The following is a 22,434-nucleotide window of genomic DNA, read 5'->3' on the forward strand; positions in this document are numbered from 1 at the left end:
ACATTTTAGGCGCCACGCCTGTAGCATTTTAGCCCTCGGGAAGCCTCACGGAGGACTATCCGCCCGACCTCTGTACAAGAAGTGGCGAATGGGTTTTTTTTCCGGCAATTCGCCGCATTTTGTGACATACACTATTTCATGGATCGCACATACATGGCTTGCTCAACAACTTTTCATGGCCCACAATCCGGGTACACTTGGGTTCTGGTTGATGCAACAGGCCTTTCTCCATCACCACGAGCCCTGGGTGGCCCGTGGTGAGCTGCATATGGTTTTTGGCCTCCGCGCGTAATCGATGATTTTACGGAGAGCAGACCTTCCCGCATAGCATAGGCCGTAACAGGGTGCAGCCTAACAGGTGAGTTGTGTCGCGTAGCCCAGCCACTACACGCAGCAACAGGGAGATGCGAACGAACCAGTAGTGCCGTAAATATTGACAGCTGCTGTGCGTCACGAGGGGGAGTAAACGAAAGAAGAGTGCTCTAAAAGGCCACTTTAGGGGCGCACATGCCAAAACGGGTGCACAGGATGTACCCAACAAAATCCCCAAAACTTTCTTCACGCAATACTTTCGCTAGGGGTGAAAAAACTACAACACCTGCGATACGAGGATTGAACGCCTTTGAGACATTGGCGCACGTAGAAGTCGAAATCATTTCTTAGTTATGCACTTTAGGGGCCAGAAAACTTGAGGTGGGCCTTGGCTATATATATATATATATATATATGTATATATATATATATATATATATAATTCTAGTAGCCTCTGTGCCGTTCCCAGCTGCGCCTGCCCCATGATGCACTTCTACTGCTGCGGGCCCTTGAAGGGTCTCTATAACGACCGCGTGGTCTGCCGGAGCCTCCCCTGTACCCCCTATCTTTTGCGTAGCCGTAGTCGGTATCATCTCCTAAGCGCCTTCCGTAAGCCTCCCGTCTCCTGTCCGCTTCCCTAGAGCGTCTTACGGGCCTTGCACCAGGAGGCGAACCAGAGGGGGCGTATCTGCTCCTCTTATAGGGAGACTCCCTGTAGCTAGCCTTGCCTCGTAGGCCCCCTTCTGGGGAGTGGGAACGCAGCGGCTCTGGGCTTTTGGAGTGACGCTGCACAAGATGCCGGCCTTGAGCATGCTTTTCAGAGGCTCCCTCTGCCGCAACGTCCACAGAGCGACGGCTTACGGATCTGCTAGCAGACCGCTTTTCCGCTATCGAGGAAGAGCGGCTCCGATGTCTCTTCCTTGTGACAGAGGCACGCCTCTCCCTGGAAAATGTGCGCCTACGCAAAGGAGGAGCAGGAGACGGTCCACGAAGTCTGCTAGACTGCCCCCTCGGGGGGATTTCCTGCCTTGCACGCTGTACCCCACGCTCCCCGCTACGTGAGACTCCATGTTTTTGCGAGAGAGACCTCGGGGGGGAAACCGAGCCTCTTGGAGGCCTCTTTACCCCGGCAGGCCTCCTCTCAGAGCTTGACACGGATCGACTCCTGCGTTTACGGTCCCGTCTCTCCCTTCGTTCTGCAGCTCGCGCATCCCTGCGTCTGTCATTCGGTGTTGGGGAACGCTGGACTGCACCCGGTGAGCCCTCAGACTCCCTTGGGGGAAGTTTGCAGTAGCGCCTCGTTTCCGAGGACCTTCTTGAAGCCGAGGCGACAAACTCGTCGCTGAGCAGACACCTTCTTCCCGGCGACACCGAAGCCTCTCTGTCGTGCCGTGAAGGCGGCGAGGCACAGCGAGGCTTGGCCAGATGGCCTTCTTGGGTGCGCTCCTTGATGCCGTCTCTCGATCGAGAGTGGGGCGGCTCAGGAGACAGTCTAGACCTGCGGGGTGATCCGGAGGTTTCGTCTGGAGGGGGGTGAGGTCGCTTCCTCTGCTCGCCGGGTGAGTGAGACCGCTCAGAGCGCCTCCGCCTTGCAGACGGATTGGCATCGTCATCGTCATCCCTGCACGAAGAAGATACCCGACGAGCCCTCCCCCCCTCCAAGAGGCCTTTCTTCTCGGCAGAGGGAGGAGGCTGTTGCTGCTCCTCAGCGGCGGAGGGGGGAGGCGGCGTGCAGCTTCTTTCCCTAACAACATGACGACGAGAAGCAGAATCTTCTCGTGGGAGCGACTCTCGGGACCCTTGGCCCCTCTTGTAGGCCACACCCTCGGAGCTGCGGCTGCGCTGCCGGCGTTGCATGCGGCTGTCTCGAGCCTCCCGGTAAGGAGGACGAGCTTCGTCATACCGACGAAAGCCCCTATAACCACGCTCCCCGCTGTTGAGGCTTCGCCTTCCCTCTCCGTAATCCATGCCCAAATCCTCGTCTTCGCACCGTCGCCACGAGCGCCCCCCGTCTCTCCTGTCGTCGAAACGCCTCGAAGAGTCTCTCCACGGCCACTCCTTCTCCCCCCTCCAGTGATCGCCCCCCCCTCTGGATCTAGGAGCAGCTCTGTGGTGCTGCTGCTGATAGTAGCCACCCCTGCCTCTTTCCCTGCTGTCTCCGCGGTAGCCTCTTGCGGGGTGACTCGGAGGCGAGCGTCGACTATCAGGCCTCCCTCTAAACCCCTCCCTGCTGCTGCTCCGACGTCGTCTCCGAGGACCTCTGGGGCTAAGACTCCGGTGGCTGTTTTGACCGCTACTGCTCCTGCTCCTGCTCCTGCTCCTGCTCCGCCGCCATCGGCCCCCCTTCTGCTGCTGCGAAGGCGCTGCTGTCTCCTCCTCGCTGACCTGCTTTCGGGGAGCCAGCAGCCCGTCCTTCCCGATCCGCCTCCTCTTGAACATGTTGCCGCCGCTGTTGCAGCCACCTGATCTACTGCCCTCGGAACCTTCATCTAAGCTGTCTGCCGCTGCTGCTGCTATCCCCGCCCCTCCCCCCGACTTCCCCTCGTTGAGCCTGTGAGCCTCGAGAGCCAGCGCAAGGGGAACGGCAGGGGAACCACGCGAACTGCCGGAGCTCCTGGCTGGAGAGGCATCCCGATCAGCAACTGGAATGGAAGGTGGCTTAGGCCTGCGCCATGTCGGCAGCGCGTCTGCATCGTCTTCGATCTCTGAATCCCTCCCCTCCGAGGCTTCTGCCGCTGCCACACCGTCCCGTGCTCCTCCTCTTGCCAAGGCACCATCAGGAGCATCCTCCGATTCTTCCTCCACCGCCTCTTCTCCCAAATCAACTCCGCCAGGAGGACGACCTACAAGACTCTTCTTCTCCGTCTCGGCGGGCAGGGGAGGCGGCAACTCGGGGTCTTGGGAAGGCGAAGATGCCTGCTGCTGACTCTCAGCGCCAGCAGCTGCTCCTGCTGCCTCACTCTCCGCAGCCGCCAGCAGGTATGCCTCCGCCAGGGCTGCAGCTGAAACTTCGTCCGCGTCTCCCTGGACTGCCCCACCACGCAGATGTCGTGGCTGCTGCTGCTGTGCTGAACGAGACAGCACGATTTTGATCTTCGGCTTCGCCTCCAAAAAGCCCAAATACTTCTCCGCAGCGCGACTGCTGTCGGCAGCTAGTCCAGAAGCCTCTCCACCCGACACAGTGGCACTACCAACAGCGAAGCTCTTCTTGAACGGGAAGGCTGCACTGGGGGAGATATCGGCACGTGCTGCTGCAGGCCTTACTGTTGTGTTCGATGCCGCCGCTGCTGCTGCTGCAGAATCTGCTGCTTCCGACTCAACAACTTGAGCTCCTGCTGTCGCTGCAGCCGAAAATCCGCCCTCCTCCACAGGCTTCGGAGCCTGAGGGGCGGCCATTCCCCAACGACTCTTCCACTTGGAAACTTTGCGACCCTCCTCAGCTCCAAGTGCAGGCACCTCTTCCTTCTGAACTGCCTCCCGCTCTTCGCTCTTGAAACCTTCTTCTGCTGCTTCACGCTCATCCTTGGGGGACCCCTCTACCGCCTCACAGGCCGACCGCGCTGCAGCGTCAGACGCCTTCACGCTGCTACTGCTGCCTCGTCTGCTGTCTGTTCTTTGTGCAGCACTCGCCCCACCAGCAGTGCCTCCCCGAACACTAGGACTCCTGCTGCTGCTGCTGCTGCTGCTGCTGCTGCTGCGGCGTCTGCTAGCCTCTCTCTCAGACGTCTCGCCATACACGTGCCTTCCAGATGCTCGGTGCCTCCCAGTCTCCCGCCGAGACTGGCTGGTGGACGCCCTCTCTTCGCACCGGCTGCGACGGCCCTCAGAGCTCCGCGGGGAGACTGGTGTGTGGCTCTTTCGGAACGGGTGCCTCGACCTATCGAGACACGCGCTGGTGCTGCGGCGATCCACAACGCGACGCCTCCGGAGGGAGGCAGTACTCCTCTCGACAGGTGCACGAGGCGAGCATGGCCGCAAGCCGCCTCTGCGGAGCGAAGGGCTGCTGCCGCGTCTCCCGCCGCTCGCACTCCTGCCAAAGCGCTTTTTCCGACTGGTGCTTCGTCGAATCGAGGAGCCTCCACGGCTCCTGCTCTGCCTCGCAGGAGAAGCGCTCGGCCCCAGGGGGCGTCGGTTGTCGCGCCGCGTGTAGCTCCTCCTCCCGAGAGGTGGAAGACTCCTGCTGCCGCTCCTCTTAGCCAGACTCCTGCTGCCGCTCCTCCTAGCCAGACTCCTGCTGCCGCTCCTCCTAGCCAGACTCCTGCTGCCGCTCCTCTTAGCCAGACTCCTGCTGCCGCTCCTCCTAGCCAGACTCCTGCTGCCGCTCCTCTTAGCCAGACTCCTGCTGCCGCTCCTCTTAGCCAGACTCCTGCTGCCGCTCCTCCTAGCCAGACTCCTGCTGCCGCTCCTCCTAGCCAGACTCCTGCTGTGCGGGCGAGGACCCTTGCTGAAACGTGGCAAGCTCCCGCTGCCTTTTCGACTCCTGCTGCGTCGAGGAGGAGAGCTGCGAGCTCCTGCCCCCGAAGAGGGACTGCGTGGAGGCCGCTCGAGAGCGTGCCGCCAACTCCCGCTGTCGCTGCGCCTCTCTTTTGGGGAGTGACTGCCCCTTTCTCGCCTCGGAGTTGGAGCTCGCCGCTTCGAGCCGAGAGACGCCTTCCACCCCTCGGAAGTCGGGCGCTGCTGAGACGACGCTCCGCTTGGCTTTCGCCTCTTTGGCGAATCGCCGCGCGAAGGAGGTGACCCTCTGCCAGAGCGTCCCTTCAGGCCTGCACTAAAGCCTCTGCCGTTCTGCTCCCTGCCACCCTTCCCGGAGCCGCTCCTGCCGCGACGCTGCGGAGTGCGGCTGCTGCTGCTCTTTCCCCGAGGACTGGCCTCGCGCCTCGGCGCAGCACTCGCGCTGCGTCTGCCGCGCGAGCTCCCACGAGACTCCGCCCCCGCCGACAAGGAGGCCTCCCTAGGGGCCCCCCCTCGAGGAGGCGACTGTACTGGCCGATCTCCGCTGCAGCGGCGCTGCTCTACGCATTCCCCCCCCCCCGGCTTCCGGCACGCAGCTTCGCCTCGACGCCATCGGCGAGAAGGGCCCTCCCCAGGACTGTAGCTGCCCCTGCCGTCATACGCTGGCTTGCGCGAGAGCCAAGCTGCCCCTCCCCACCTATCTCTGCCCCGGGGATTGCTGGCACTGCGACTGCCGTAACGGCTCCCACGCCTCCACTCCTCTCGGCCGTAGTCTCTGCGTCTCTTCGGAGAAAAAGGCCGCCTTGGGGGGCCCTCTGTGAGAACTACACGAATGCGCCGACCGGAGTACAACGTGCCGTCTAAGGACGCTACGGCAGCCCTGGCGGCTCTGCAGCAAAAGGCGCAAGAGAGGTCGATTCACATGCCTCTATCGTCTTCTTCTCGGTAGAAGACTCCGCAATCCACGCAAACAAAAATGCAGAGGATCCGCATCACCAGCACAAACAGACGTACGAATACGTACATACATGTACATATATTTATGTACAGACATGCATGCATATAGATGTATAGACGCTCGCAGTCACACACTTGCACGCAAAAAGAGCGATCCCCTACCCCCCTGCGTTGGCTGCCATGGGGATGCTGCGGGAAGCGACAAACTAAGCTCAAATAAGGGTGACTACAACGCCGCATCACCTGGCATCACAGAACTCGGCAGTCGCCTCCGTTGAAGAACGCAGCCTGTCCAAGCTTGGCAAGGCGGCCAGTCTCCCAAACTAAGAAAGAGCAGCATCAGCACACAGCATGCAAAGCAGAACACATGCGGGCTAGACCGTGGACGGTTGCACTGCGGGAAATCCTAGATACAGCACGGGAAAGCCGGTGGGCTCCAAAAACACACACACTACCTACGGCTGCGTCAGTGCACTACAAGAGGAGATGTAAGCCGACAGGCAAGTGAGTGGGCAGCCAGGCACCTGCCCCTTGAGGGCGTTCTCAATAAGCGAGGCAGCGCAGTTCCGCTGCCTCAGGTTCCCGCGCATGCCTCAACGACGAAGCGCAGGTGGGTGGTGCTGCTTAAGACAGGGGGGCCAAAGAAAGACAAGAGGGGCCCCCCGCCCCCCTTGTCATGGCAAGTAAGAGCAAGCAGACAAGCAACGCACGAGCAAGGGCAGCCGTGGTGCATATGCGCTCATAATGCCCACCTCGTCAAGAAGACGCTCGGCCTCTTTAAAAGTGACATCTCTTGGAAGGTTTGTGACGGAGACAAAGCAAGAATTCCTCCGGCTGCCCCTGTCCTCCCAGGAGGGACTGCGGGAGCGCAGCCGCCTCCTCGGAGGAGAAGCCGAAAGAGATGACATCGGGTTACGCTTTCAGATTTACAGAGAAAAGCCTTGTTTCTCCCTGAAGGGAACCGCGCGGCAGCGCACTGCAAGGGGCACGCAAAATACGGAGGCCCCTCCCCTCCTTTCCCCTGTATGTGAACCTCCGTATACAGCCTCTGATTGTGCGCCCTCAACACAAAAGCCGGCGAGATTCGAAAACAGAGTCAAGATACAGGGCAGCGAAGGGGAACGGGGGCAGCCCGTGAAAGAAAGAACTGGAACGGTACGAACGACAGACTGCAGCAGCGGCGCATGCATGCAGCAGTGTTGTTGGTCTTGCTGTGTGGGGCAAAGGCCTACGCCGCCTCGTTGCAACTATAAAAGCCTGTGTCACGAGTTCCTAAGCAGCACAAAGACTATGAAAAAACGCTTTATCTGCGGAGGACAGTGCACCTAGGGGCTTCCACGAAGCGTGGGCTGCAAGGATTTCATTTCCATTTTTCTGCTACAGCTACTGACCCATACACGGACAGCCTTCAGCAAGGAGGCGTAAACAAGGTGCTAATACACGCATTATAAAGCTAGGTTGATTAATGCTAGGCTGCAAGGAGGGCTGAGACGCAGTGGCCACTACCAGACGCTCGCGTGAGCGCCGCACTTTGAGCTTTGGAGGTTAGGCGCGAGTAAAAACCTCGTCTTCGATACATTCTACTGCTCTAGACATATCCATATCGAAATCCGCGGGAACTTGACTGCTTGGCGTGGCTATTTCTGCTCGCTATGTGGTGAAGGGCACAGCGACTAGCGGCTTAAGACGATCTGAACCCATGTACACGGCTTCGCTGCACTTGGGCACTTTCCACTGCCCCAGTCCCATTTAGTTCAATTGATGGCTAAGAATCGATATTTTTAGCTTACTCTTGACACATCGAGTGCAGACTCGTGTCGAGTCAATATGGATACTATCAATTGTTGCCTGTGCGCTGAATGCTTTGCCCAACCAGCTCTGAATAATAAAGTACTTGAGGGGTGCAGCAACGCAAACTCTAGCTGTGCCTCGCCTCTCGCATCGCAAATCCTGAGGGGCGCCTTTAGGAGCGTAGGGGAGTTTGGGGAAATTTGTGGCTGAATAGAATACAAACTTTATGGGTGATTGAGTGTCTTCGCCGGGAAATCCAAGATGCAACGCTACAGTTGATAGCACCGGGTTGTTCGGTGCAAGCATTCCCCGATTACTTACTGGCTGTCAATGCAGTGAGATGTCAGGTTTCCTTACGAAAGATGTTTGGTCTCCACCATGGAACATGGTACTTCGATCATTTGACTGGCCCTTGCAACATGCTGGGGTTAAAGCCCTGTGGCGATGGAAGTTGACGGTGGCGCAACCTGTGCTGGGACGAGAGACCGGCTGGAAAGCTGAAGCAAACGCAGGGGCTTTACAGCCGGTAGAAAAGCATAATCGATCTGACAATAAAGTGTTCGACGATGCGTCGATAAGGCTATGCCCACCGGATAAATATGATGGCCGTAAAAAAGGCCAAGGACTGAAGGATTTACAAGCCGGTTGGATTTGTACCACGACGTGCACCCTCTATGCTGTTAAAGCTGGAACGAGTGCTCTGACCGCGATGCCTAATGGATGAAGAGTTACATCTTTCCAGGAAGGCATCCACCTGCAGACAATACTAAAATTCACGCCTTCGTACTATCATTGACTCATCCATCGGCGCAAACTCAGCTCAACACCAAGATTTAGAGGAACTGGCAAAGCTGAATGAGATAAATTTATCAGTAGCTGAGTATATGGAGAAATATGAGACTGTGGTTCGCAAAAGCAGCTGTGTACACGAGCCGTTGCATTTTTAGTAACTTATGCGGGGTCTATTCGACGTCAGGTGGTCGCGCGGTGTGTAGTGACTCAGCGACCAATCAAACGGCCTGTGGGAATTCCGCAAATGAAAGACTACACAAGGTTTCAGGAGTAAATGAGCGCAAACCCTGAGTCTTCAGCAAGTCTCTAAGGGCCAGATCAAGATCTAGGGCATATGGATAGTAACACGTCGTCAAATGGCCCTAGGCGAGAGTCAAAGGCAGATAAGAGAAAACCAGAGGAAACCCACGCTCCTAGGCAGGGCCAGAGAGCCCCGAACAAACGCATCTGCTTCTATTGTGAGAGATTGCATAATATACTCCTTGACTGCAAAGGTATGCAGAACGCTAAAGAGGATGGCCCTGTTTCAGCTTAAGCAGTCTGCGTGGTGAACAACGAGGGCACATAAGTTAACGGGAGGCCTCCCGTGCAGGGTGCAGCGCAGTGCTGGGAGCTGGGGTGGACCGAGAAGCAGTTGGGGACCAACCATGATCAATCCTGCTATGGAAAAGGTGCGCATTACTGACCAAAATTTTCTGGCATTACTTGGAGCTGGATGTGAAGTGAATCTATTTTCCGAGGAGAGGGCGCAGACATACGATGCTCTTTTTGCACGTTGGAGCAGTTCCTATCACTCAGGAGGCCAGAGTGAAGAACTTGGCAAGATTGCAGCAGTCACATGTCATTTCGGAGCAAACGCCTGTCATATGAGCATGATACGTGAGTTTTTTGTTGGATCCGTGCACCATGATGCCAGCGTAGGTATGCTATGGGTGACTCAATGGAAGGCGCGCATGCATTCGCAGCTGCGCACTGTGAAGATTAGCGAGCAGAAAAATGCTAGGAAGGAGGAACTTGCGGCCTCCTCAGAGACACTTGATTCCTCTATGGCATGCGAGGTAGAGTCGCTACCTCTACAAGGTGGGTTAGGCAGAGTCTCGATGCGTGCGGATCAGCAGTGCAGTAAATGGCACTTCTAAGCATATATTTCATCCTAATAACTCTGCAACTGGTCTTTCGTCCAAACCTTTCTTTCACCCTTTAGCTGATAAACAGCGGAAACGGGCAAGAATTTAGGGGGAGTTGGCAAGTGTGCTAAATAATGACTAGCTGCCAACAAGCTGGCCACATGGTGGTCGCATACCGCACCAGGTTGGCCCCAAGCTGTGTTTCGCGGTACCAAAAACCTCCACGGCATCACAAGATACTTGAGTGGCATGCATACCAATTTTCGAAGGAAACGATGCAGAGATCAAATAACGCTTTTGAGCGAAACCCGATATTGGTGCAGAAAAAGAAGCAAGGTGGCGCATATGTGTTCACTTCAAGTCTCTGAACAAGAGCACTATAGAGGAACGCACAATGCAATTTGTTGGCAAATTACTCACTAAAGAACACCAGTCAGCCCTCTACTCGACATGCGACTTCACAGAGGAGTTCATACAAATCCCCACTCACCTTGACACGGGCGCAGTGATGTTCTACACCTCTACTGGGAAAGTCTAGTATGCATATATGCCTTTTGAGCTTGTTAATGCCATAGCTGAGATAAAGCGGCAAGTTAATCGAAAACTTGATGAACCCATAACGGGGGAGCAGATGGGTATCTAGATGGACGACTTCTTAGTCTTCTGCCGGAATTCTGAGCATTTACAACCCCTGCGCCGTGCGTTTCAAATGTTGTGGGTAAGGAATGGTATGTGAAGGCAAGAGGATATATATTTTCATGAAAACAGATATCTATTGAGGATTCCTTGTTTCTGCTGCAGTGCATCAGCCAGATATGGCATATGTTGGAGGATCAAGTAGGGACCAATATCCTTTATGCGCCCGAAAAAAATTGAGAAGCTCTACCATTTGTAGGCTTGCTTGGATCTTGGCTTAGCTGGCTGATACCCTCACAAAAAAAGTCAATGACATGAACAGCGGGGGCCAATGCCATAGCAAGGACGCTTAGAGGCCGCTCTACCACTCATCTGGTACTACACTGGGCGATGATGGCCGCCATTTCTTCCTAGTGACGTAGCAGTGGGAGCTGTTTACTCCTAAAGAGCAACACGTTTTTCAAAAAAATAAGTCCGTTTTTGTTATTCTCATCGGGTTATTCAAATTGAGCCGCGGTGTCTGGTGCGGGGAACGAACTCGTAGGGTGTGGCGTTATTTTACTCTCCAGACTTATTATCAGCCTGCAATGTATCTTATAAAGAGCTTCCGGGTGACCCTAGAGTTGTGTGCTGGTTTGGTCGCCTCCTGCAGTACCACTTTATGATAGAGTGTATTCAGGGCAATATCGACGTGGTCGCCGACAAGCTCTCACGATGCCCCATCAATATAGTTTTGTACAGCGCAACCGCTCGCGTCTGTCATTATTCACTGTTTAAGTGAAATTCGTGAGCGTTATCCTTTTACACGCACGCATCCGCAACTGTTGCCAAAATCCAAAATGGCAAAGCGATGAAGCACAATCTAGTTAATATCGACCTGGTGTGCTTCAAACAAAGTGAGGACTTCGTTGCTTGTACATTCCGACTTCGCTCTGCAGTGCTGTTTTGTGCAAAGCATAGGAACATGTTTTTATGGGCAATGATGAGGATTACACTGCAGTAAAAGAGCTCTCACGCTCCTTCTGGGGGCCTGCGATGCATTCTACGGCAAAAGGATATGCGAATGTAGGAGTTAAGGCCACGCAAGACAAGCATGCAATTAAAAAAGGGACATTCCGCTAGTTAGCTTGCCTGAAGAGTTAATTCTGGTGGGCCAGGAAGCATCACAAGGTGCGTCAGAAGGTGGACCATCAGCTATCTATCAATTTCCCCGAAAGTAAGAGCAGCATCTACGAAATGGATGATTCCCTAAAAGTTTGAAGCTTCACAAATTATTTGGCGACTTCGCCGCGCATGCAAGCAAATTCATAAAGGCGGATGATGCACAGGAAGCCCTAAAAGTGCTGGATTCTATTACTGTTGAAGTGCTGGGTCACAGTATACGGAAGTTTCTAATTACTTGGGGCGGGTAGCATTAAGTTCAGTAGTTGACGCATTGGTAGCTGCTAATTTGCTGCCTACGAAATAATTTATCGCTCTGCTTGGATAAAATGTGCTAATCGCTACAAACGGCACCCCCCGCATCCTTTTTGTGATTATCCTTATCCCGCGTAAGCTCTGTCTGAAATACTCACTTTCGTCAATGTGTATTTCTTCCAATCTGCTAAGCTTTTATTGTTAAGTTGCTTTACTCGGAATTTTTCGCAAAGACTTTTAGTCACCTGGTCACAGCTTTCTTGTTTATGCTCCTTTGGGACTTATTTTATCGACCAGGCTGCATGTGACAGGCACATTCGAATGCAGATACTGCGCTATAAGGCATGCAGGCACGGCTGATGTACCGCGTACCTTGAGTTTCTTTACCTATTTTTGCTGCATTCTGTGTTCGCGTCGCAGGAGGCCCACATGCGTTAGCGGTGCGACGGCAGCGAGCGATTGCGCCCGCCGCGGTCGTTTTGATTTAGTCCCTCGTTCGCTATTCGCTAGTGTGTGCCTTGCTTCCTTCGATTACTTTTTCCAAGTTCATGCCCGCTTTCCTCCTATGATCCACACTGCTTTCGCGTTTGTACCTGCCTGGGATATGGCGACAGTCCAGGAACTCTTCCGCTGTCCTGCAGGCAGACGTCGTTACACCCAGGTGCAAAGCACGAGTGCGCATGTTTTGAAACCCCCATGATGAAGATGTAGCGAACTAAGCTAAACTTACTCATATCCTTTACACTAGCTGTACTTAATTAAGTAGTGAATACTCGGCCTGTTGGTGTGTGTTGGAATTATATCTTATTTATTGCCGAATAGAGCCAGCTCGACATGAGAGGATATCAATGATGTGTGCGTGTGCGGTGGATGCGATATGCAAGTAGCTTTAAATATTTGGAGTATTGAGAGGGTCCAGCTGCTATCACCCTGGACGTCCCTCTCCCCTTATGTCAATTTTGTGAAAATTGAAGGTGGCAGGCAAGAAAAGGTAGCAGCTCTTTTTGAGAATTACTCAACAGCCTATTAGATTCGTATTGAGTCTGGAGCTGTTGCCTACCTACGGAGACCTTAAATGGAGCAGTACAAGAGCAAATGGGGGTAGAATTAAGGTACTTCTTAGGCTGCAGAAGCACATTTAAAAAATTTTTGAAGAGTCTTACAGTATTTTGATTTGCTTACTTGGGGTTATTTAAGTGAGCTCCTAGCATTTCTTCAAGGCATGCTGTTTGTTTAACTTCAGCATAAACCGATAAGTCAGGGCTTGCATAAAGCTCAAGTGTATCCTAATCTCTGTAGATATACACAGCCTCTTCTAGGTCGAAAAGGCCAGCATTGATTGCTTCTACCTCCGATAACACATGCCGCAAGGAGCAAGCTTTTCTCTTCACCTGGCGGTCAGGAAGCAAGGTATTTCTCCAACCGAATGACAAAGTCTTCAAGTCCTTGCCCAGCCTTTCATGGTCGGCAAAGCCGCGTCACTGTATGCACTAAAAGCTTATCGGTTGACAACTCATGCCTTTATTCCAGCTCTTCAGTTACAGGGTTCACACTGACTTGCTGGCCGACCTCTGCCTCCCCAATGAGCGTTGCCCCTTTATTAAGTTTATCACCAACTAGGTTTTCGCCTCCCGTCATGCTGCCAAGGAAAGTCAAATGATCAAGCCACCACATGAAATGATCGAAGCCGGATGCCTGGCCTAGGAACACGTGACATTTTGCTGCCTTCACAGCCCATAGACGGGCGGTGAAGCAGCAGCATCGAACCACGCAATGCCACGAAATGGAACGCTCCAGCTAAGGTCGTAGCAGAACGGTCCTTAACTCCAGACTACTTACAAGCGTAGTAAGATGTTGTTAGGCGTTCTTTGAGACTTGTTTTCCTCTTCCCTCTCTTCCCGTCAGGGTTTCCGAAATGAGGGCAAAAGGCAAGCCGATAGCTACAACACTTTGGCTCACTCGCTACGCACTCGGAGCTTTTACAGCACATTGTCCTAAAGACTTGGAGCACACGGCCGCAACATTGAGTGATACCCCATTGCGCAAGCGCTAATCTGCAATATAAAAATTATATGCGTATAAAAGCAAAATATTTAATTATCTACTAATTCGTTCAAGCTAATACGGAGGGTGAGAGAAGCTCTTCTACAGAAGCATTTACGAGCTTGCTGGTAGGATTTTTATTGATTTGGAATAGATCCCCATGGGCATACTAGGTAGGGGGCTAGAATGCGCGTCTAAGTGTGGCCACCCTGTACCTCTCGTAAACCTCAATACTACAAAGAGTCTTCTATATTCAGGAAGAAGTGTGCCACAACGGAGGAGGCACGCGCTCCAGTTGCGACAGCTCACAGCAACGCGCAAAGAAGACCGTTGCTTATACAGTTAGACGTACATGAAGAATGCCGTGCTAATTGTTGTAAGTATTCTGGACTTAATTCGAGTACGTGAAGTATTTGGCTGAGAGGCAAGTATGTACTGATCCACACAGGGCACCCCTCCGGTGAGCAGCCAGAATTAACGCTGCCAGCCGACAAGACCAAAGGACTCTTTAACGAGGGTCGCTAGTCAGTTTGCCCTGAATTTACACTCTTCACAGCTGCTTAGAGAAGCATGTAGTGGCCATGCGGTTCCCGCTGCCTCACATGGAGCAAGCGGGCCTGATGTCCTCGAGCATTTCCTGTGGTGCTGCTCGTGCTTCTAGCCTGCCTGTCCTTCAGCCGAAAGCTTTCGCACTCCTCATAGAACAATTGGGAGCTCTAGATAGTGGCTGCCTCACATGTCTGAATGAAAATGTCTGCTGCTGCTGCCTAGTTCAATAAAATGATCCTCTATTGGCAAGAAAGGCATGCGTTGAGGCGCAGAGGCCAGTACGCCTCAAAGCGCACACGGTTGTTGCGGGGTGACGCAACAGCCTGCCGGAAGGCTCACAAGACTGCAAAACTAACCAAAGTCCTCCTGTTTAAAAACTCTCAGCGGAGAGCTCGCTTGAGATTTCCCCAACGTTGATGTAAGGAGTTGAAAGATTACTAACTCCAGGGCCCGTCAGCGCAGCAGACCCTCCGACGAAGGGCTCGGCCAGGCGGGCACTATTGATTCACTGCAGAACCGGCAGTGCGGAGTTTTGGACACACCGGCATCAGATGTGCCCTGTTGGTGAGAGAGAGGGAGAGCATAGCTTCAGACTGCAGACTCTGATTTACGAGGAACGAGTCAATCTGCAGAGCGAAGCCGGCAGGAACCCACAGTGTACACACCGCGACATTGGGCTCTATAAACTTCTGATTTAGGCGAACTCCAAGTCTCGCAGCTGCTCCTTAATTGCCTTCAACTCCGCCCCAAGGCCCTCCCGCCTTTCCTTCTCAGCCTCAGTTAGGCCTCGCCTGACAAATGCCCCAATGCAAAGCCACAGCAGCACACCCAATAAGGCTCCGCACGCTTAACGGGGCGACTGGAGAGGTCCTGGGCCATTTCCCCCAAAACATATACCCACAGCAGCGGGGTTACTGGCCAGAGCTTCCGCTATGTATCCATGCACGAACACACGTGGTACATACGAGAACACTGCACTCGAATATATTTCACATGCGAAGGTGTAGGCGTCCATACAGATGCGCAGAGTGTGACAGGTTTCCATGAATGCTGCACTACATACGCATGAGCGCGCATGCGTAAAACTATCGTCAAGCATGTGTCTCCGTTAGAGAGCATATATGTGCGTACAAATACCGGGTTACATACAACAAAATATTCACCTGTACATGCCTAAACTGAAAACACAAATATATATATTTATTCACAACCATCAATGGGTATATACCGCTGTTTATATAATTGCATAGAGTGAACTAGCGAAATAGCGCAGTCTTTGTGCGCTTTGTCCTGGATGGGCTTAGGGAGCAACGGTGGTGCATGAGACTTCTAATCAAAAGGCTGGGCGTTTGAGTTGCTCTACCGCGTATTTGCAATATCCTGAGCTATACCGGCCCCCAAGATCCTTCGTCAATGCTGCAAACTGTTCGGGTACCCTCGTGGGAATGCATAAAATCAACTTGCCTAGAGCCAAGGGCCTGCAGGTCGCTGAGGGTCCTCTTAACAACCTCTAGGCGCAGCTCGAGCGCTTCTCGAGCCTCTTTCCGGCTACCTTCGACACCCAGTTGCTCTGTAGATTCCGAAGATTCCTGCTGTTGCACTTCCTTCCATGGCTGTTGCTGCGGGAGAGGGGGGGCTAGCGGCTGCGGGAAGCTTTCCATTCTGGGTACTGTCCACGCAGTAGGCCTCTGCGGGTCAAAGCAGAGTTCAACGCAATCGAGCCATTGAGCATCAAACGAACTGCTCACTAAAAAGTGTTTTACATGCATCTCGAAGTGCCGCAGGCTAAAAAAGATGAACGGAATGGTCCGCGGAAGAGAGAACACAACTGACTGCTCGCTCGTTCGCTTCTTTTAGGAGCCGTAAGACCCGTTCTTGAGGGTTCTCCCCAGGTAGCAACACGGGTGTAGAAACATCGGAGTCCCCTTTCTGTGTATTGGGCGCATCGGTTACTTCAGCTTCTGCCCCGGCATTTTGCATCTCCTGCTGCTCGTCTGTCCCTCCACGTGGTTGCTCCTCTTGAGGTTGCTGCCTTCGAGCAGCAGCTTCTTCTGGATGGGCTTCTTCGTGCAGCACAAGTGCCTCGATAAGCTCTCCCACCTCCTGCGAAAAGGCAGATAAAGCTTCTCCTGAATCGTGTACAGGCATTGCAGAGGATGATATTCTCAAGGCACGTGAGGAGGAGCAGGACTCTGTAGCTCTAGGAGAGAGAGGTGACGGCACTCTCTCCCGCGTAAGTCTTTGCGCAGTTTCGTGTGCTGCAGATAGACGCCAAAGAGAGTTAGGGAGGATACACCGAGAATAGCGCTTTTTAAAGCTTATTGGTGGCGTCAAGCAGCGCTGCACCTGTAGAGAGCAACCGGAAGTCCTGCGTTCCTCCTGAAAGAAACAGAAGAGCGCAAGAAAGGGGGCACAACAGCGCGGTTTCAGCATGGGCTCAGGAGAACAAGAGAGCACCAAGAAAACAAGGCCACAACAGTATGAGTGCTATTCGTCATGCAGTTATGGCGGACGGCTGTTACGCAGTAGTTGGTGTAAGGGTTGGAGCAAACGGCTGTTAATGTTGCAGCTCTGCCCCAGCAACCCGTGGGTGCCTGTCTGTGTCACAGAAGCTTTTGGTGCCCTGCTGACAACACGTCTACCGACATTGTGAATGTGTGTGAGTGTTCGTTGGTATACTTCTGAGAAGAAGCAGCAGGGGGGAGTTTAGTGCAGAGACAGTGGAACCAAATAGGCCTTTCTAGTACGGGGATTGCAGCACCAAGCACACGAACGAAGGCCGTCGCGTTTAAGTAGTACTCACAATTGCGCGTCCTGCTCCTCGTTGTATAAACTGGCCGCAGATCTTGTTCTTCGTATCGAAGCCAAGCTGAAGACAGGAAGTAGAAGGAGACGGAGGGAGGTCGGACCGCGCACCTGTGGTGTGAGGCTTTCGGGTAGGGGATAACGATGGGGGTTAGGGCTGGAGGCACCTGGGAACCTATCATCTAGGCGGCTCAGCAAGCAAGCTTGTAAGACGCGAAGACGGGAAGCACTTTATGCTTGCTTTTGCGCACACTACCCCAGTGGCGTTTACGCTCAAGGCCCTTCTTACCATTGTAGCGAGTGCTAGGGCGTCCGTTCGTCGAACGCCATTTGCTGCAAGCAACGGCAAACCCGCAAGAAGTGGGAGCTGATAACGCCTCAAGAAGGAACATGATCGGTCTGTAGGAAGCCGTTACGGAAGCTAGCGCAGCAGGTGCAGGCGCTCACGCTTATCGACATCCAGCTGAAGAAAGTACAGGGCCAGATTGTCTTGCATCTCCCGAGGTAGCCCAGTCTGCACGAAGGCACACAGGAGTAAGTATACTGCAGTGAGGGTGGCAGCTCTCATGCTGTTCGGCGACTTCGGCTTCAGAAAGATGTCAAAGCGTGAGAACGCCATAGAGCGGCTGCCGGAAGGCGAACCTGAAATCTGCTTTCCGCAACGGCACGAAGGGGGGCCTTTTCTCCTAAGGCCAGAGTCTTCAGCTTCTGGCTCATACGCCATTCGGCTTTTGCCACATTCATGTCTGAAGCAGAGTTCGCACGGGCAGAGAAGCCTACTGCTACTTTGGGAGGCGTCTGCAAAGTGGTAGGAGCAGCAGCAGCAGGGCAGAGCGTTGAGGCTGCCGTGCTTGAGGGAGAGAGCGCTTGGCCAGCCGCAGGCTTTGGAGGCTCAGAAGAAGACTGACACCCAGGAAGAAACTGAGTAGGAGACGCTGCAAGACAAAGCAGGAGCGACAAGAGTGTTGGGGAGTACCACTTTCATAGACTTCGTAAGCGAACCACGCTCCAAAGGAGCCGACAAGAACAGCAGAAATTCCTCCGGTCCATGTCCACTGCACCCGCTTCCTCCTTCCCCCCCCGCTGCTGTTGCTGCCGCCGTCCTCGATGGTGTGCAAGCACGGTTTTTTTTCGAGCTGCTCGCTTTCCTCCGTAGGCGCGTTGCTCTTGGTGGCGTCGTTTGAGGCTGAGCCACTAGGGCTGTTGCTGTTGCAGCTGTCGCTAGCGACAGCCCTTTCGCCCTGGGCAGGCTCCACGCTGCATTCTGGCCGTTTCTCCGGGGGTAGCAGTGCCGCTGTGTTCTTCATAGCGACTGCACGTCCTGAGCCTGTAGACGCCTGGGAGTGAAAGAAGGTTGCCTGGAAACGGCAAGCGCGAGGGAGCTGGCTGCGCAGCCCCCCCCTGTGGCGGAGGCTTCCGCTGCACAGCCCATGAACTCCCGCAGGGGCCTGCCTGGAGAGCCTCCCGGCAACTGCATGCATCTCCGAGTGAAGTGGAGGCCAAGGCAAGGAAGGCAGGCAGGCAGGAAGGCAGGAGGCGAGGCCCTTAGAAGTATCGATTCGACACTGTAAGCGTTCAAGAGAGCGCAAGCCTCGTTGCACGCCTCGGCAGTCTCAAGCAATGAGGCTGCTGTAGGGCTTAGACCTGAGACTGCCTTCCAGCAGCTTGGCCATGCGAATTCGAAGCCAGACGGGCTGCGCTGTATTGCGCAAGCAGCGAGGAGGCAGCAGCGACCCTCTTGGGGATTGGCAGGTGTCCTTTGGGAGCAGCGCGCAGGGGTAGCACTTGGAAGACTGCCACGGGGGAGAAAGACACCTACCTGCACTACTCGCGCAGTAGCCAGGCGGTTTGCGCATCGGCTGCTGCTGCTGCTGCTCCTGTACAGCTCCGAGACGGGAATTGCGCCTTGTTGCAGAGGAATTCGAATCGATTCAGACGGCAGTCGACCTCTTCTGCAGTCCCGCGGTTCTGGGTGCCCTCGCATCACGATTTTCGGATTTCCAGGCGGCGCTGGCTGGGGGCCCCCACAAGGGACCAGCGGGGGCCCCGAAGGCTGGTTCCCTGGATCATCCGTGGCTAAGCTAGAGAGAGAAACGCGTTTTTCCTTATGGGCAGAATTTTATTTTACGGAATTTTTTGCGTAGGCTTCCTAGTTCTGGCGGCTAGAGATTGCAGAGAAACAGTACAACCCCATCGCATCGAGACATGTCTGGGGTCGTTCTGTGTGTGTAACCCCGCAGCAGATGCAGCTTCCCTTCCGAAGGAATAGGAGCGACTAGGCCTTTGCCGTGAGCGCTCAGAAAAAGGCTCTAGGACCTCTTTGGCCTCAGGGTTCAGGAATCGGGTGAGGGGCCGAGGGCTTTGAGTGCAAGGGTTTGGGATCTACGGGTTACACGGCGTAGGATTTTCCGATTTTTTCTGTTCCTGGGGGAAGCGCATACAGACTTTGCTTCATGAGGCTTCAGGAAACTTCTCTGAGCAGAAACACCATAGAAGGACTGCCTGTTTAGGGCCCCCGTAGGGGCCCTCAAGGCCTCCCCCTCCCTCCCCGACAACCCTGCGTCTTCTTCCGCAAAACTTCCTCCCTACCTCTGAAAACGGTGTATATGGCTGCGCGAAATGGGGGGCTGTTCTGCACAGCAGCCTGAAGGGGGCCAGCCGGAGCTGCTAAGACTGCAACACGAGCAGCAACTGCTGCGTCGGCAACAGGAGGCCTTGCACCGCCTGCTGCAGCAGCAAAAGCGAGACCGCTGCGACTCGAGCGATGATGAGGAGACTCTAGCCTTCTTCCCCAGACAGCAAGAGCTTCCGCAAGCGAGTGGCAGCTTCGGGAGGGCCCCCCTTGAAGCCACAGAGCAGCGTGTCGGCCTTCAGGAGGGGATTCCCAATGCGGGGGGGGGCGCCCTTGCAAGGCTTCCCTGCGGAGAACGTTTGTTCGGCAGTGATTCAGAAGCAGCAGCAGGCTTTCAAGCAGCGCATGCAGGTCAGCAGCAGACTCCAAAGCAGCTGCAGCAGGACCAAGCCCCGAGCAGCGCCGGATGGAAGCATCGAGAGGGCATACCCGACATGCAGGGTGACCTCGCTCGCTGCAGCACATCACCTGTGGCTCTCCCTAGTCAGCCGCTGCAATCCGAACAACAGCCGCCTGAGCAAGCAATGGCAACGTGCGGTGCTTGGCGTCCTCGAGAGCAACACAAGCAACCGCAGACGGTGGGCAACCAGAAGCTGCACACGCGAGAGGAGCTGATGCAACTGCTGCAGCCCGGTACTGCGGCAGAAAGAGCACGACAGCAGCTGCAAGGCGCTGTTGGAGTTCCCGTATATGGCCTCGGCGTTTACTGCTTAAAGCTCATTGGGGGCTTTACTGTGTGCGCAGCGACAAACCACCAAATCCTGCAGCAACAGCCATTTGCTGAAAGGACGTCGTGCAACAGTAGCAGCAACAGTAGCAGCGAAAGTAGCAGCAACAGTAGCAGCAGCAGTAGCAGCTACAGAATAAGACACTCCGCCGCCAGCACGATTGGTGACTGGCAATGCAACCCTGGAGGCGTCCCTACAGTACACCTGCCTGTGCGGGGGAGGGGCCCCTTAGTACCAGAAGAATCCCTCAGGTGCGAGTGGTGCGCTCTACGTCACTTTGGATGCGCCGATGGCTCCTTGGCTTTATTAAGGGACGCCCTCTTCATTGAGGATATTGGGGGCCTCTTGTTGCATGCCAAGCGTCAGAGACTGCGTCACGCCTTTGCTCCTGCATTGGCTTTGAGCGCTTCGCACAGGCGGTGAGTGGCGCTGACTTCTTCTTCAGCGTGAAGGAGAGCGCAGGAACCCCCTGCGCTCTCCTGCGTCTTACACGTTTGCATGCACGTGTGGCCTTCCAAAGAGTTCATTTGGTCTCTCTTGAAGGTTTCATGTGCAGCTGCCCCCCTTGGAAAGCTCCATGTGTTGCGTAGAGAACGAACGGCTGTTTCGAAGTAAGGGCGCCAGCACCATCGCCCAGGGATCCTTAGGCTCACTGGCTTACTGCTGTGTATACAAGTGCTGATACTGCAGGCCTGTAGAAGCCACCACTGCTACATTGAGACGCTGCGTCCGGGAGGCGGTAGTGCAGCTACTGCCGTCTCAGAGAGCGGCTGCAGCAAGCGGCAAACCAGGCACGTCTCAGCTTCAGCGCTGCAAAGTGCACACTGTCACTTGCTGGGCAGTGGTGACTTCCTCCCTCGTGCAGGACTGCTGCTTATTTTGACCTCTTCGGCCGCCCTGCTGCTTTAACGCCTGTCTTTTTAAGAAAAGCCCTCTCCACATTTTTTCTACTGCCGGCTCTCTGATTCGTGTCGTCAACATGTTGCCATTGTGTGTGCATCTTTTGGGGTGTTTGAACGCACTGGCTGTCTGCTAAGGTGCTGCACTGCTTTCCTGCCCAGCTAACTACTCTCGCCTGCATTCGTTTGTGTTTTGTCTGTGCAGCCGTGGCTCGAAACGCCCTGGTGGCGGGTGTGACAAGGGCCTGTCTTCAGGGTGGAGTTGCGGAGAGTCCGCTGAATGAGGCCTTTCAAGTGCTTACTGCGCCTCCGTTTGAGCGGCTTTTGCGCTTGATGGGACCTAGTCTCTTTGCAAGACTCCTCAATTGCATCGTCTTCGTGACGGATAGAGATCTTGTGCGCTGGACGCTGGCCTGTTGTTCTCCAAGGTGCATTCGATCCTTCAGCAGTAGCAGCAGCAGAAGCACGACTCGCTGCGAGTGCTGCTGCGCCACTGAAGCCTGCGAGGGCCCCTGCCAGGGACTGCACACGGAGGAACGAGGCGAGTTGCAGACGACGCGTCTGGTGTACGTGCAGGTTTGTGGCCGGCCGCTTACCAATGGCGTTGTAGAGGCGCTTGCTAGAGATCACAGGGCTGCGCGAGAAGCGAGGGAACGCTTGCATTTGCTGCAGCAGTTGCACGGGCAGAAGAACGCGGCTGTTGAAGATCAACAACACGCAGACAGAAGCACCATCTGCACGCTCGACGCTGCGCTCAGTTCGTGCAGTAGCAAACGAGACAAAAGCCGTTGCCGAGCAGCGCGACGGCGGGCAGCAGCCACGCTGCGACGGCGGTGTCGGCCCCAAAGCAGGCAGCACTCGCAGCAGCAGCCACAACAAAAGGGGGGGCAGGGGGAGCGTGTGCGTCCACGTGAACTTGAGGTCCCTCGCAATGCCATCCTGTATCACCGAAGTTTCTCCAGACTTGGGGGGCTTCCTCGGAGCGCCGTAATAGCTGCTCTTTGCCGTGTGGAGCCGCGATCACGCATGGAGCCTCCCCCGACGGGCGCACGGGCGGACGTCCCCGTTGCGGGCTGCAAGGACATGGCTGCTTGCAGTGCTTCCCTCGGCTGTCTCCCTGCAGCACCGGGGCAGGCAATACCAGCTGCTGTCGAAGCCGCCGCAGCGGACCAGGGCTCTGCAGCAAGATCTTCGCAAAAGCATCGAGATTTCGCATCCTTGCGTACAGCGCTGCCTACGGAACCCCTGGGTAAGGGAATAGGACCACACATGAGAAGGAGGACTTTGCGCACAGC

General features: G+C 54.9%; 3 protein-coding genes across 3 annotated transcripts; 1 reads left to right on the forward strand and 2 right to left on the reverse strand.

Annotated features, from left to right (window-relative positions):
* Positions 1 to 756: 756 nt before the first annotated feature.
* On the reverse strand, positions 757 to 5,423 carry LOC34624409 (spidroin-1). Its single transcript, XM_026337191.1, is given in 8 exon segments — positions 757 to 1,666; positions 2,080 to 2,664; positions 2,717 to 3,201; positions 3,256 to 3,519; positions 3,610 to 3,951; positions 3,953 to 4,000; positions 4,044 to 4,462; positions 5,357 to 5,423. Coding segments are annotated over 8 exon segments (3,120 nt in total).
* A 9,582-nt stretch (positions 5,424 to 15,005) lies between these two features.
* On the reverse strand, positions 15,006 to 18,187 carry LOC34623750. The gene is made up of 7 exons (XM_026337192.1): positions 17,857 to 18,187; positions 17,523 to 17,815; positions 17,328 to 17,394; positions 17,111 to 17,213; positions 15,909 to 16,275; positions 15,467 to 15,763; positions 15,006 to 15,248 (listed from the first exon to the last, which is right to left on the reverse strand). Exons 1-7 carry the CDS (start codon positions 18,185 to 18,187, stop codon positions 15,006 to 15,008), a joined length of 1,701 nt encoding a protein of 566 aa, XP_026192977.1.
* Positions 18,188 to 19,499: 1,312 nt separating this feature from the next.
* LOC34623751 lies at positions 19,500 to 22,392 on the forward strand. Its single transcript, XM_026337194.1, has 7 exons — positions 19,500 to 19,738; positions 19,973 to 20,275; positions 20,492 to 20,659; positions 20,931 to 21,022; positions 21,345 to 21,535; positions 21,674 to 22,269; positions 22,368 to 22,392. Exons 1-7 carry the CDS (start codon positions 19,500 to 19,502, stop codon positions 22,390 to 22,392), a joined length of 1,614 nt encoding a protein of 537 aa, XP_026192979.1.
* The last annotated feature ends 42 nt before the right edge of the window (positions 22,393 to 22,434 follow it).

The sequence above is a fragment of the Cyclospora cayetanensis genome, unplaced genomic scaffold (genome assembly GCF_002999335.1).
Source record: "Cyclospora cayetanensis isolate NF1_C8 unplaced genomic scaffold, CcayRef3 CcayRef3_contig_17, whole genome shotgun sequence".
NCBI classification, from domain to species: Eukaryota; Apicomplexa; class Conoidasida; order Eucoccidiorida; family Eimeriidae; genus Cyclospora; species Cyclospora cayetanensis.

Coding starts and splice junctions, on each gene's coding strand:
- LOC34623750 (XM_026337192.1), bottom strand. CDS start 18,187: ATGAAGAACACAGCGGCACTGCTACCCCCGGAGAAACGGCCAGAATGC. Junction 17,214..17,327: donor TCAGCTGGATGTCGATAAGC/GTGAGCGCCTGC, acceptor CGTTGCTTGCAG/CAAATGGCGTTCGACGAACG. Junction 16,276..17,110: donor TGCGCAAAAGCAAGCATAAA/GTGCTTCCCGTC, acceptor TCTCTCTCCTAG/AGCTACAGAGTCCTGCTCCT.
- LOC34623751 (XM_026337194.1), top strand. CDS start 19,500: ATGGGGGGCTGTTCTGCACAGCAGCCTGAAGGGGGCCAGCCGGAGCTG. Junction 20,660..20,930: donor TTGAGCGCTTCGCACAGGCG/GTGAGTGGCGCT, acceptor CTGATACTGCAG/GCCTGTAGAAGCCACCACTG. Junction 21,023..21,344: donor GAGAGCGGCTGCAGCAAGCG/GCAAACCAGGCA, acceptor TTGTCTGTGCAG/CCGTGGCTCGAAACGCCCTG.